This window comes from Panthera leo, chromosome C1, assembly GCF_018350215.1.
Source record: "Panthera leo isolate Ple1 chromosome C1, P.leo_Ple1_pat1.1, whole genome shotgun sequence".
In the NCBI taxonomy this organism is placed as follows: domain Eukaryota; kingdom Metazoa; phylum Chordata; class Mammalia; order Carnivora; family Felidae; genus Panthera; species Panthera leo.
This window is the reverse complement of record NC_056686.1, coordinates 21,893,108-21,908,627: the sequence shown is the minus strand read 5'-3', so window position 1 is coordinate 21,908,627 and position 15,520 is coordinate 21,893,108. Positions and strand designations below refer to the sequence as shown.

Here is a 15,520-nt window from a genome sequence, read left to right as displayed (position 1 = left end):
CGAAGTCACAGTCATGTGTGGACGGGGCACGTGCATGACTAGAGAAGCCCGTGATTCGGACCCAATATTTACAGTTTGCACGAGAAGAGGAAGGAGGGAAGAAGGCGGGGTAGAAACAGATGTGAGTCCTTTGCCTGGTAATGAGGTCCACATATCTTAGTAGCTCATCGGAGCCCCGAGCCAGGCACCGAATAAATGTGAGACCACCACCAGTTGGAGAAGTTAACAGCAAACTGGTTCCTGCAGTCACTCCCAAAGCTGGGTGCTTGCGGCCCCGTCACAGGCCGTCCAAGGCATTGGGGAGCCAGGAAAATGCGTGGGCAAGTGGTGAGGCCAGACCCTGTGTGGGTTACGTACCAGCCGCTGGTACTTCTCCCCACCTGACAGATGAGGTGACTGAGGCCCTGGGGGATGAAGGGCTCCATCCACAGTACAACACGGTGGTTATGTGGGTGGCCTTTGCCATTAGACAGACGTGGGATTGAATCTTGACTCTGTAATTTGTCAAGCTGTGTGACCATGGGCAAGTCACTTCTTTCTGAGCCTCAGTTTCCGCATCTGCGTGTGCGGTTGTTGAGGATGCAATGTGGGAGTCCACTGACCACGACGCCTAGCGCGTGCAAGCGCTCAGGAAATAGTGGCCCTTCACGGGTGCCACTTGAGCCTACACGAGCAACAGACAGAAGCGGGACTTGAACCCGCGGCAGTCAGATACCAGAGCCCACGTTTCCTTTACTATGAGAAGGAGCACAGCCGGGCTCTTCCCAGGCTCAAGAAGAGGAAGGAAGAGAAACTAGGGGGTGAGGGCCATGTGCCAGGCACGGCGGGCATCTGCCCCACAGGAGTGACTCCACTCTCGGGGGCTCTGCTCTTTCACCTGCTGCAGGGGACTTCTCTAGGTTGGCACACAGATCACGTGCAGTAGCATTTGGAAACATGCCCGGCAGAGCTGGGCACAAAGGGGGCTCGCCCTTGTTGGGGGTCTCCCGTTCCTCTTCTTGCACCCCATCGGAGTGTAAAACAATGAGATGTGGGCATGAGGCTGGCACCGAGTGGATGGGATGAAATTACAGAAGCCTCTCTCCAGAGCTAGTGCAGGACCCTTCCAAATGCTCTTTGCCTCTTTGTGCGAAAAGCTCTGGTCAGCATCATGCCCTGTGGCCCGTGGGAGGTAAGTTTTAACCCAGTCTGTGCTGAGAAGGCCTCAACTCTCCCTCGAGAAAATGACCCACAGCACAGCACAGAGGGAGGCCATGGACAGTAGGGTTGGTCAAAGAGGGCTTCCTGAAGGAGGGGAGAGCTGACTTCATTCAGCCTGAGCTGAGTCTACAGTCTGCTCCTGAGGTTCTTAGCCAAGGCCTCCCTAAGGCAGAGGGATGGCCAGAAAGGGAAGCCCAGGATCTAGAGCCTGGATGGAGCTCAGGCCCTTCCTATTCCTTTATAAGGCAGCTGCCCAAGGATATCTCATCCATGACCCTGAGGCAAGCCTGGGAGTGCCAGCTCCTTGGCGCCCCCTCACCCCCATCCCCGGTCCATCCCAAGCCAGGCCACATGAGCTGTCAGGACTCCCAGACTGACCAACCTAGTCAGATGGACCCTCAAGACCATGTAACCTTAGCCAGAGTAACTCCCAGACCGACCCAGGTCAGTGACCCCCCCCCAGACAGAACGACCTCAGCCAGAGTGACCCCAACACCATCCAGACCATCTGACTTTATCCAGAATGACCACCAGATTGTCTGACTGACCCCAGACCAGCTAACGCCAGCCAGAGTGTCCCCTGACCTCTGCCAAATGACTCCTACAATTGGCCTCAGGCAGGGAGGTCACCCTAGCTGACCTTCCCCCTCCACAGTGTCCCCTTAGGCAGAATGGCTCACTGTCTCTGGTCCAGGTCCACCCCCCCACCCCCCACGCGGTGCCTCTGGGGCCAGGCCAATTCCAACAATGGCACTTAGAGGATAACATATCTGGGTCCAGGCTCCTCGATGAGAGCCACATCCTCACATTCTCCCCGGCTCCCCCTGGGGTGGGAACAATCAGGCCTCCCAGGTCCTAAGGAAAAACCTATCACCTCCAGTCTGGATGGTTCAAGGGCCCCAGAGCTAAGTCCCAGCTGCTGCTAGAGAAAGATCCAACTTCGGCTGGAGGCTACTGGCCTGGGGTGGGGTGGGGGGAGAAACACTAGATCAGACTTTAGGTTCAGAGCAAGAATGGTAGCAGGGAATCCCTCTTGACTCCATCAACACAGACAGTGGCCACAGACGTGCACACACACACGAACACCACCGTGAGGGGACTGCCACGTTCCGCCATGGCCACCTACACCCATGAAACTTCATAGGAATTCATAAGGAGGTACTATTCTTATTCCTGCTTTACAGATGGAAACTGAGACTCAGAGAGATGAGGTGGCCATTCTAAGGCCACATTCTAAGTCCCAGAAGCTAGGATTTAAGCCACTTACTTATTCAAGGAGACTAGGTCCAGACAAAATAAGGCCCTGGTATTCTGCTGGCCACATGTGTTAATTCGGTTCCATTCACAGGAAATTTGTTCACTGACAGTATAAAGCAGGTCTCAGCCTGACACTATTAGAGGCACAAGGATAATTAAGGTACTGCCCTGGCTTCAGGGACCTCCCAGTCTGAGTGGGGCTGACAGAATAAGACAAAGCAGAGGAGGGCCAAGGCCACAAAGGGGATCCAGGTGAAAGATTTTCTGGAGGTGGGTGCATCTGAGCAGAGCGTGGAAAGATGGGTGTCATTCTGGCCAGTAGAGATGGTGGGTAGAAGGGCCTCTGAGGCGAAGGAGGGCAGGGAGTAAACACACAGTCCAGAGCATAAAGGGGAGTGCAGACTGGCCAAAGCGATGGGAAAGGAGGCTGGAAAAAGGAAGACTGAGGCCAGATCAGGGAGGGAGGGCCTTAGGCGTCTGGGCAAGAAGTTGGAGTTGGGAAGCCAGAATAGGTGTTTGAGCAGGCTTCAGATGAGACAGTGACAAATCCTCTAAACCAGGAAGGTGGGTGGGTTCTCCAGAGGGCACCACAAAATCAGGAGGGACAAGCCACACTCAGATGTCAGGAACTGAGGTCCCCATCCTAGATGCAAACAGCACATACTCTAGTCACACCCAGAGAGATACACAACACACACACACACACACACACACACACACACACACAGCCCCACACTCCCCCCTCCCCACGCCTAGTGCAAGCCTCGGGGACACACTCTCAGCCAGGCTGGGGTAGGGAGAAAACCAGACCCCACAAGGGGGAACCCATCTCTGCCCTGGCCTCCCAGAGAGGGTGGGCTAAATCAACCCAGGACCCCCACCGGTTCCCCCAGCCTCAGCTCAAACTGGCCCAGCTACATTCCTCAGCTAATCTCCCCAATCTGGCAGGCGGTTGCCTCAGCAACCGTCAGCCACAATTTGGGAAGGCAGGAGGATGGCTTATCCACATCCGGCTGGGCTATGGATGGGGCGATGGAAGGGGCAACACAACCTCTGCAGGAAGTCAGGGTGTGGGAAGGGGGTCTCCCCGGCATGAGGGCCTCCTCGTCTCCATTTGCATGTGTCTCCATATGCAGACGTGTGTGTGTGTGTGTGTGTGTGTGTGTGTGTGCACACGTGCCCGTGTGTGTGTGCGTGTGTGTGTGTGTGTGTGTGTGTGGCTGTGAGAGTGACAGCCTGGTACCGACTTGTGAGCACTCAGCTGGGAGGCAGGAGACCTGGATCTAATAGCTGCTGAGCGTCTAATTCCCTGTGTGACCTGTGGCAGGTGACTTGCCCCCTCTGAACCTCGGCTTCCTCACTTACAAAATGAGAATGGGGACCCAGGTGACCTCTAAGGCCACATCCACCTCTAGAATGCTGGTCTCATTTGTGTGAGTATGCCCGTGAGCAAGGATAATTTGAGGGCAGAGAGAGACTGTGGGGCAGAGGTATGTGAGTGAGGGTAAGCATGAGTCTCCCAGGTGTGGGTCCCCCAGGCGGCATGCTGGGAAGGTGTGGGTGTGTGGGTGTACATTCGCGTGCGGAGATCTATGACCACACTCGGGGATAAGCATGGACCTACAGAGGAGGTGAATATATGTGGTGGGGTAGAGGGGAGTTGTGCACATGTGTGCATGTGTGAGCACCAGACTTTTCTCCCCACCAGACAGGCAACGGTGCTCTGTGCCAACTGCGGCTGCCAGCCACAGTATTTTCTGAAGGACCCTAGGTAAATAGAGTTTGTTTGCCATGAGATTTTTGTTCTCTGATTTGTCAATAGAGCATTCAGTTCCCAAGGGTGGCCCCAGGAGAAACAGAACCTCCCCCAACAGACTAGAAGTTTAGGGGCTGGGATCATACCCAACCACAGGCATAGCCCCAACCCTGGCCTGGGGAAACCAGATACAATGCCAATAACAGCACTGTTCCATTTCACCATCCGAAGCCACATCTCTATGTTAGGTAGCCTAACCCAACCCTGCGACCGACACTGGCCTCACCCCTGGACATTCTTGCCCAACCTGGCCCTGTCCTATGTTCTCCACCCCAACTACAGCTCCATGTCAGGCCCATCTAACCACCCCCCTCCTCCTTCCCTAGGGTCAGAGACTGTCTCTTACACCTTCGAACCCCACCCCCCGAAGTCCTGTGTATAGCAGATGGCCAACAGTGGCTGGACTTATTGACCCCATGATCCCAACTAGTCTCACCCCAACCAACCCCACCCAGGCTCAAGGACCATGACTTCATCTCAGAGACCCAGTCCAGCCCATTTCACTGCTTTACCTGCCCAGAGCAACACATCCAGACTTCAGCCCGGGGTTCCCTGGAGCCGTTCTCCAGAGCCCTGAATAACTGACGAGTAATTAATTAAGGGCGGGGGTGACTACCTTCTAATCACCCAGGATTCAGCATGGCTGGAACTAGGAAGATCACCCTGGGCAGGACCACAGAGAGAAAAGACTGAGCTGGTACCCCACCCCCCCACAGGAGCCAACACAGACCCCAGCAAGGCCAACACCCTTCCACTTCCACTGAGGATAGAAGGAAGCCAACTAGACCAGGGAAACTTAGGCCAGAAGCACTCCCCATCTCCCGGACCAATATGCACCACAAATCCTGAGGAGAACGGTAAGGCTGCCATGTTGGCGCTCTAAGGGGAAGGCACAGGGCTTGGCCCAACTCCAGACAGAGGCCAAGGGCTGAATGAGGGGCTGTGCTATGCAGGGGGATGGTGGGCAAAGAGTACACAGACCCCCTGCCGTGCGGACACTCTGTGTCACCTAAAACACAGTGCAGCAGAGCAGGGAGGCAGAGGGCCATGCACAAACCCGTGCCGTGTAAAAATCTGTACTTCATAAAGGTCCGTGGAGACAGAGGGCTACGGAGTGCCACAGTGTGATGTGTTGAGAGCTCAATGCAGTAGCTTCACGCTGTACAGAGGCAGAATACAGTTACACAACACGGGGGAGCAGAGCCCACGGTGTGCACAGACCCGAGTACTGACACCCGGCACAGTGTGGCAGAGCTGGCCAGGGCCACGATGCAGCGTAGTGGTGCCACAACCCATCGCGGGCATGACCCGGGACTGCACGGAGGCCCGGCACACCAGCGCAGCACCTCTAGGGGTACCCTGGGCTGGCGCTCGGTGCTACACGACAGGGGCACGGAGGAATGCCAAGGTGCCGAGTTCAAGCCTTACTGGTTCAGGGGGCGCCCGGGTGGCTCGGTCGGTTAAGCGTCCCACTTTGGCTCAGGTCATGATCTCGCGGTTCAGGAGCTCAAGCGCCGCATCGGGCTCCGTGCTCACAGCTTGGAGCCTGGAGCCTGCTTCGGATTCTGTGTCTCCCTCTCTCTCTGCACCTCCCCTGCTTGCACCCTGTCTCTGTCTCTCTCTCTCAAAAATAAATAAACACTGGAGCACCTGGATGGCTCAGTCGGTTAAGTGTCCGACGTCAGCTCAGGTCATGATCTCCCGGTTCGTGAGTTCGAGCCCCGCGTCGGGCTCTGTGCCGACAGCTCGGAGCCTGGAGCCTGCTTCGGATTCTGTGTCTCCTCCTCTCTCTGCCCCTCCCCTGCTCATGCTCTGTCTCTCTCTGTCTCTCAATGATAATAAATAAGCATTAAACAATTTTTTTTAATAAAATAAAATAAATCAACATTAAAAAAAACTTAAAAAAAAAAAAAGCTTTACTGGTTCTTCTCCCTCTCCAGACACTAGCACGGGGCCAGGTACGTAGCTGGTGCTCCACGACTTCTCACTGAAAGCATGTGTCCAGCGTCAGCACGCACCACAGTACAGAGACACGGGGATGCGGAGGGTGTGGTGGGGCGCAGAAGGAACCGCCAGGCACGCAAGCCCAATCCGGAATACAAGCCGGACGTAGTCCTGAGGAGCAGGTTAGGGGTAGACTCAAGGGCAGGGGTGGAAAGAGGCGCAAAAACGGAGTGCCGTGAAGATGCTGTGCGGAACAGTGAACTCAACGCAAGGATCCTGGGGTCCGGAAATCCGGCAGAGTTCACACGACCTAACGGCGAGCACCTGCAGTGCAGGCAGAGGCTCAGGGCAGTAACCGTGTGCAGTACGCGGGGTCCTGGGCAAGGGTGCTAACCCGCAAAAACCCAAGCCGGTCCCAGAGCCCAACCAAGCGGCTCCAAGCTGCAGTGTGAGTCCAGACTCCCCGAGCAGTGTGCGGGGTGGGGCAGAGGCCCGCACACAGGGGGGACGCTCGAGGCAAGGATGTTGCTCATCCGGGCCTGCCCACAGAAACCTGGGGGAGAGGCCGCCAGCAGACTCCTCAGCGGTAACGCCAAGAGAGGCTGGGATGCCGTGAGGGGCGGCGTTCGGGCGGCAACGGCACGGTAGGCACATATGGCCGGAAGGCACGTATCCAGAGCCGCGATGTAGTGCCGTTGTTAGTGTAAGTCGAAGATGCGACACACGACCAAAGTGTTACAGAGGGGTCGCGTGTGCTGTGATGCCCTGGAGAACGTGGACGCGCCGACTCCCGGAAAACCCTGCGCCTCTAGCTCCGCCAGCCTGGGCTGTCTGAACCATGGTTTGGGGGCCGAGGCCCCGTCTGCCCTGTGGGCTTCCCTCCACCCTGCCCCCCCACGCCCACATCTTCCACCCCAGTGACTCTCCAAGGGCACAGGATGAAGCCATCGCTCTCCATGGGACAGGCAGCCAGAACTGAGCACATTGTCCAGGTATTCGTATCTGAGCAGGCCCCAGCCTGCTGGCAGGCAAACAATGAATTCAGATTCTGCTGAAAAGCCTTTGGGCAATTAAAGCATATCGCCTGGCCCCCAGCCCAGGGCAGGACAGTGTGGGGCAGGGCAGGGCAGAGACAGGGAGGGAGACCTATTGGGCCGGGCTCTGGTGCAGGATGATCCGAAAGTGGGATGAACAGCGGGGAGGATGTCAGAGAGGAGCCAGATCTAACCCCCCTGGCGGGTCGCTCCCGCCCTCCCCTACCGCCAATACCTCTGGACTTCATCAGAAGCCAGGAACAAACTTTTCTGAGCACGCAGGATGCCTGCACACACACACACACACACACACACGTGCTTAATAATCGTTATCACTTCCACCGTGCTTACTACGTGACAGGCCCTGTTCTAACTATATACCTACGTCGATAAAATAGATCCTCATGGCAACTCCATGCGGCGTGTTCTATAATTATCCCGATCTCACTAAACGCCCAGAAAGGTCAAGCAACTTGCCCAAGTATTACACAGTTAGTGACGGCGGGAGCTGGGATCAGAACCCAGAACCCGTGCTCTTAACCACACTCTAGGTAAAACACATACTTACGCACGTGCACGACACGTACATACACGTAAACACACGTACATGCATTCTGAGCCACGTACCTCCGCTCAGCTAAGACCCACCTATCCTTGTCCACACAGGTTTCTTTTTTTTTTTTCTAAGTTTTATTTTTTTATTTTTTTGAGAGGGAGAGAGAGAGAGCAGGAAAGAGGATCAGAGACAGAGAGAGGGAGACAGAGAATCCCAAGCAGGCTCCTCACTGTCAGCACAGAGCCTGACACAGGGCTCGAACTCACAAACCATGAGATCATGACCTGAGCCGAAATCAAGGGTCAGATGCTTAACCGACTGAGCCCCCCAGGTGCCCCTACACAGGTTTCTGACACCTCGCAGTGGTCGCCTCTTATCCCCCAACTGTCCCATGCCCTCCTGTTCTCTCCGTCTTCCATCTGTCCCCCAACTCTCAGCTGTCCCCCTACCACCTGTTCCCTCAGCCCCAGCTGTCCCCAGCCCCCAGATACATCTTCGCGGATAGCCATCTTCCATCCCCATTGTCCCAGCTGTCACTCTGCCCTCAACTGTGATCTTGGCCATCAAATATCCCCAACCACACCCTTCCCCCAATTTCCCCAACCCAGTCCTTCCACCCAGCTTCTATACTCCACTCCACAATCTCAGGAACCCTCTGAGTCCCATTCTCCGCATCCCTTCTGATTCACCACTAGGTTGTGGGATCTGCACCCTGGGAATGTGCCCAAGACTTCCGGAGTCAGCCAGCAACAGCCTCTTCTGGGTTGTCCACCTCATGAGTCCTCCCCCAGCCATTCTGCAGGCAGTGGCCGCCCTGCCTGGGGCAAGCCAAGAGGGCACACTGGCCCCCATCCATGGCTGCCCTCAGGAGCCCCAGCTCCACACTCCACCCGCTCCAAGCCTTCCCTGCACACCCAGGGTTTCACAATGCAAACACTGAGTGGGCACCAGCCACATACAAAGTCCTGGGGACAAAAAATGACAAAGACCCACCCCAGCCCTCAGGGGGCTTCTGGCCTGGTAGGCCAAGAAGATGGAGAACAACTCAGCGTGTGGTCATACGTGCATTAAGGGAGAAATCTGAAAAACTGTGCAGAGGGATAGGGTCCGGGAAGGCTTCACTGGGGGAGTGACAGAGCTGGGCTCTGAGGCTGAGCAAGTCAGCAGACCCCCACGAGGTGAGAAGGGCACGGAGGGCATTTCCTGCAGGAGGCACAGCTCGTGCAAAGGCAGAGGGCTGTGAAAGGGCCCGGCAGGTTCTGGGATCAGCACTGGCCTGGTGATCCTGGATCGTAAGGGGACAAGGAGAAATGTGGTCAGCGGAGGAGAGGCATAAACACGAAGCTATTCCAGAAAGCAGGGTCTGCATCATATAGATTTGGGTTTTGTCCCCTGGACAAAGACTGGAGACCCTTCAGCTTGGGGCAAGGGAGTGGCAGCATCCTATGTCTGCCTGCTAGAGATCATTCAGGTCACAGGCGCCGGCAGCACTGGGGAGTTGATGGCAGAATGGAGACCAAGAAGGGGGCTACTTCAACAGTCCAGCACGAAATGATGGGCTGGGAGGAAGCAAACACGGATTCAACAAAACCTTCTGCAATGGCTCAGTGGTGGTTCAGCCAGACCAATTCCACTCCCTGAGGTGGCCAGGCCTCACACCTCCAGGACAGCACTGTCCATAGAACTTTCTGCTCTGATAGAAATGTTCACTATCTGCATCCACCGAGCCGGTGGCCACGCAAAACACAAGGTTCTTGAGAATGTGAGATCTGGCAAGTGTGGCCGAGGGATTGGTTTTCTATTTTCGTGAATTTTAGCCACTTTAATAACCACGTGCCAATAAGCGGCCGCCGTATTGGAAAGTGCGGGCAGAAAACATTTCCATCACTGTCAGAAGTTCTATTGTAGGAAGTTCTCTGGAAAGTCAGCTATAGACTGACCAACGATGAAGAAGCAGAACCACTGGAGCCTTCTCCAGAGGCTCTTGGCCTTGGGGTCTGAAGGGAGATTGGGAGGCAAGCCTCAGTCCCTGATCACAGCTGCACACAGTCACCGGGACACTCCCTACCCAACACATGCACACCCCTTTCCTGGAGACAGACACACCTAAACGTACAGACACGCCTACGACAGGGCACCCCACACCCAGACTCACAAACACCTAGATACTCCAATGCATGGGTACCCTGTTCCTGGGCACTGGTACCCCCACACTTTGACATCCAGATACTCGGGAACCCAACACTCAGACGCCCACGTACTGAGACAGCCCGCCAACCCCAACACAGAGGTAGGTGCTCCCTTCCTTGAACACCCATTAACCTGAGGACTCCCAGACACCCGGATATACCCACCTTTGGATGCAGAGACACTGGGACATCCTTAGGTTGGCACACTCTGAGCCTCCCACACGCTGGTATTGGGATACCCACACCTAGATAGTGAAGATACCACCCACCCAAAGAGGTCTGCACCCAAACTCCAGGAATCTGACACTTAGATACCCAAGACCCCCTAGCAGCAGGCTCCCCAGGGATCCAAATAGCTGGTCACCTCCCTATTCCAAAGTCAGATCCTGCCACACAGGGTAACCAGATGGCCAGACACCCTGACAAGCCACACATATGTTCTGTGCCCCAGGCTACAATTATACAATCACACACACACACACACACACACACACACACACACACACACCCCTCACCCCACTCTGACTGTCCAGATGCCAGGATCACACCTGCACACACCTGGGCCAGCCTCCCACAACCCCACGTGCAGGGGTTACCACCATGTGTAGCCCTCCTCCCTTCTCTGGAGCTCACCAACAGCCAAGACACCGGCTGTGACCCCATCTGCCCACTCCTAGATCTGGGACAGAGAACTGAGGGAGTCTCCCCCTCCTGATGCGGGGCCTGCCCTCCCTCCTCCAGAGACGCTCAGCTCAAACTGACGGTTGGGACCCCAAGCTTCTCACCACCTGCCGAGGCCTCCGGCACAAAGGCTGAGCCTGGGGGCTGCACAGGCCCAGCCAGCTGCTGGGGGGGAGGGTGGGTTTGGAGACTGGGCTGGAAGCTGGGGGGAGGGGCTGGCAGGCAGGAGACCGCTCCCTTCAGTCTCTGCCAGGGCCTCAACCTCCCCAACTCACAGCTCCCAGAGGACTCTCTACGTGGCCTTTTCACACACAACACCATCCCCCGGCAGAATTTTCCAGATTCCTGGAGGGAAAACCTAGTTCTTTAATCTCTACTTTCAATGGAGTCAGTGCGCCCCCGTCTGGCTTCTCCAGCTCAGAACTTGACCCACTGGACCTCACTCATTCTTTCTTACAACATAGATTTATTCATTCAGCAACAGTGGGCCAGGACTTGTACCTGGCACTAAGGATTCTAAATACTAAATACCCAGTCTCCGTCCTCACAGAGCTCACAGTCTGTAAGAGACAAAGGACCAATAAACTGTAATTACAATAATTACAATACTTTGTTTTTTTTTTTTTTTTTTTTTTTTTTTTTTTTTTTTTTATTTATTTTTGGGACAGAGAGAGACAGAGCATGAACGGGGGAGGGGCAGAGAGAGAGGGAGACACAGAATCGGAAACAGGCTCCAGGCTCCGAGCCATCAGCCCAGAGCCTGACGCGGGGCTCGAACTCACGGACCGCGAGATCGTGACCTGGCTGAAGTCGGACGCTTAACCGACTGCGCCACCCAGGCGCCCCAATAATTACAATACTTTGAAACCATCGAATCAACCCCCACTCTCCCTTCCCCGGGCTAGCACAGGGAGTAACCAAGGAAGGCTTCAGGGAGGAGATGATATCTAAGCTGAGACCTGAAGGAAAGGCAGGAGTTCACTAGGAGAAGAGGTGGAATTAGAGAATTCTGGGGAGGAAGTACAGCTTAGAGGACAGAAGGGGACTGAGGGAGGAGGGGGGGCACAAGGCACCCCTAGCAACTCTAGCTAAGCCTCCCCTGCATGAAATGGCCACCTAGCTTAGCAGATGAAAGCATGGAAGGATGGAGGCATGCCTCAAGCAAGCAGGTGCCGACCCTGAGTTTTCGCTGACACTTGATCTGGGCAGGGGGCAGCCAAGGAGCTCAGCACCCCCACTCTGGCCACACTCACCACTTCCTGACGAGTCTCCTCCCCCCACCCCAGGGAGAAGGGCCAGCTGCTCAGACAAGCCTTTATTGCCCAACCTGAAACCACCGGGCAGCCTCTCCCTCATTCCTGCTGTCCACAACCCCAGCAACCAAAAGGACAAAATGAGCTAGAACACAGAGGAATAAATTATTGCCAGATTTGCGTGACTGGGAGACATCACACACCCACCCTCGGTGGGGCAAGGGACTCAGGAGGCATTCAGGGAGCTGGGCTGACTTTACCTAGGTGGGGGGCAAGGGCAGATCTACCAAGTACCACACACCCTTACTATGATGCCCGGAAGGCAGATGAGGAAACAGACTCCCCAAATGGAAGTAACTTGCTCAAGGTCTCACTCCCATCCCAAACTTCAGTTCTTGACCACCCCCAACCCCCTGCTGGCAGGAGGTAAGGCACAGGAGGGTTCTTGGAATCAAGGCGAAGTGGTAGGGGGTGGGGGAGCCGGTATTATCCCAATGGTTTGATCTCAGGGTGGGGGAGGGGTTGAGGGGGTAGAGGAAGCCGGGCCCCAGCTCGGAAGGAGCCAAAGGCAAGAGCGACTGCGGGAGCCAAAAGAGCTCCGCCGGAGAGGCCCGAACTCGATCCCGGGGAGACCAGTTCTCGGAGGCCTGAGGCCAGGAGGAGTCTCCCTGGGGCCGAGGTGGCCTGGCACGTGCCTTGGCTCTGATCTCTGCTGGGGCGTCTCCCCGTTACTCAGCGCCCTGGGTACCGGGCTGGAGCCACCCAAACGGTGGCTGACAGGATGAGGCCGCGGGAAAGGGATGCCCCAGGGGACGTGTCGGGCACAACTCCGCGGGAGAGGGCCACAGTCTGGAATCCCGGGCCCCAGGGAGGGATATGGAGGCGCGCGGGGGGGGGGGGGAGAGGTAGTCAGACACACGCACACAGCCGACACACCATCCACACGGTCCACAGCACACGCGGACACACACACACAAGCCCCGGATACACACATTCAGATACGCGAACACACACACATACACACACACACACACGCCCAGAGACCCCCGCGACCACACAGCAGTTAGAAGCACGGAGACACACGCTCACACACGTACACACACACACACACACACACACACACACCGTGGGCCCGGCCCGCGGGGAGGCCGCACAAAGTTGCGGAGTCGACCCGGGGAGTGTCCCGAGAGACCCCGGTGTCCGCGGCGCCTCCCGCGCGCCACGGGAGGGGGCGCCGTCCCGCGGCCGAGGGCCAGGCCCTGCCCGCGCCGGGACGTCGCAGCCCCGCCCGGCCACAGCGGCCGCCACGCGCCGCCCCCTCCACGGCCGGCCCGGTGCGGCCGCGGCCGAGCCCCGCAGGAGCGCCCGCCCGCCGGCCCCGGCGCGCCCCGCGGCCCCGGGCGACGGCCTCCAGCGCCCGGTCCTTCAGCGCCACCGGCCGGGGCGCCCCGCGGCCCCGGAGCCGCCTCGGAGCAGCCCGGCCGCCAGCGCCGCGCAGAACTTGCGAAACAACAAACAGCCCGACATGTCGGAGTCTGCGGCCGCGGGGCCCCCTTCCTCCCTCGCGAGCCTCAGGCCCGGCCCGACCCCGGGGCGGAGGGGCGCAGCCGCGACAACTTGTTCGGGGCCCGCACGCCACACACGCGCGCGCACGCACACACACACACACACACACACACACACACACATCCTGACACCGCCCCCTCGAGCGGCCCCGGGCCCCGGGCACACACTCGGCCACCGCCCAGGCGCGCACCACACTCGCAACATTCCTGGACACGCAGCCAGCACGCACGGACACACACACTCACATCCGCTCCAGACCCGCTCCTACACGCGCATTCCCGGCACACTTGGCATTCACTCGGACCCACGCAACCCCCGGTGGCGCACACCACCAACCCCAGACACTCCCATACGTACACATCGCGCACACAGCGCACGGACACACACGTTCCGGACCCGTTCCCACGCCTTCACACACGTACACGGACCTCACAAGCACACACACCACACACGCGTTCCCTGATCCACACGCGGGCAGGATCTACAGAGCACCCCCCGGTCACACGCATAACACACACAACACATTCGTGGACATACGAGAGGCAGCACTCTCTGCCAAGGCACACGAAATGCAAACAAATGCAACACATTCGCAGATACAACTCCGGCCACACAACCAAACTCAGACACACACACACACAACCTACTTGGCCGCACAAACACTACACACTGGCCGGCACACAAGACACTCAGCGCACACCCAATGCCTCGATGCACACAACATTCACCCGAACACACTCGTAGACGCACAACACACACAGCACCTTTTCGTGCACACATAACTCACGGACACACAACATTCGCAGACACACAAGACCCTGAGCAGCCGATCGCACATCCAACACTCAGACACACACAAGGAGCAGGCTCGGGAACGTTCGGTCACCCAACACTTACACTTTCTTGAGAGCTACGCCACGGGCCCCGGGGGCTCCGCGGGGCAAGCTTGGTCGGACGGACGAGCGCTTACCTGCCGGAGTCTCGGTCTCGGGCGCGCAGAGCTGGAAGGTGAGCGCCAGGACGAGAGCCTGGGCGCGGGCCATGGTGCCCCGCCGCTTGCCCCGGGGCCCGGCACGGGGTTGCCGCCGCCGGAGCCCGAGCCGAGCCCAGCCCGAGGCGAGCCGGAGCCGGAGCGAAGCGGCGCGGCGCGGAGCGGGACTGGCGCCGAGTCCAGAGCGGGAGCCCAAACAAGCGGGGCGCTGACGTCAGGCCCCGCCGCGGGTTCCGCGGTCTCGCGGCGCCCCCTGCTGGCAGCCGCGCGCGCAGCCGGTCAGGTCTCCCGCGGTCCGGACGCACCCCTCCCCCACGCCGGCGCCCCCTTTAGGAGGTCCGGAACGTGGAGGACCACCCCGCCTCTACACCCACAGCACCGACATTCTCAAGCCGGCACGCTCGCTGCCCACACTTAGCTCTGGCACAGCTCTCTCCGGGACAGAGACCTAAAGACACCCTGCTTCTCTGTCCCCTCTGATGCTTGAATCCCCTCCTTACCTACACCCCTCCAAATGCACATTCACGCATACCTCCAAGGACAGGGTGCACGTCACCGACCAAAAACAGGTGGTTGGGTCTTTGGAAATGTTGGCTTTTAAAGCTGTTCATAACATTCCTTTATTATCTTTTTAATATCCATGGGATCTGTAGTGATGTCCCCTCTTTCATTTCTATTAGTAATTTATGTCCTCTCTCTTCTTAGCCTGATTAGAGGTTTATTGATTTATTGATCTTTTCAAAGAACCAACTTCTCTTTTGATCTCCTGTTTTCAAGGCAACTGATTTCTGCTCTAATTTTTTTTTCTTCTGCTTCTTTTGGATTTAATTTGCTTTTTTTTTTTTTTTTTTCCTATTTCCTAAGGTGGAAGTTTAGGTGAATGATTTTAGATCCTTCTTCCTTTCTATAGATGCATTCAGTGCTATAAATTTCCCTCTAAGCACTGCTTTTGCTGCATCCCATAAATTTTTAGAAGTTGTGTTTTCAATTTCATCAAGTCTAAAATGTGTTGTTGTTGTTGTTTCTTTGATCC

At 57.0% G+C, this 15,520-nt stretch overlaps 1 protein-coding gene across 4 annotated transcripts in view; it reads right to left on the bottom strand.

Moving 5' to 3' along the window:
* PTPRU (protein tyrosine phosphatase receptor type U) overlaps positions 1–14,603 on the bottom strand; it is an 81,408-nt gene extending 66,805 nt beyond the window's left edge. For all 4 annotated transcript variants that reach the window (XM_042951135.1, XM_042951136.1, XM_042951137.1 and 1 more), the window contains exon 1: positions 14,467–14,603. In XM_042951135.1, coding sequence (XP_042807069.1) covers positions 14,467–14,539 — 73 coding nt within the window. In that variant the 5' untranslated portion in view covers positions 14,540–14,603. The remainder of the gene's footprint in view (positions 1–14,466) is intronic.
* Positions 14,604–15,520: the final 917 nt, after the last annotated feature.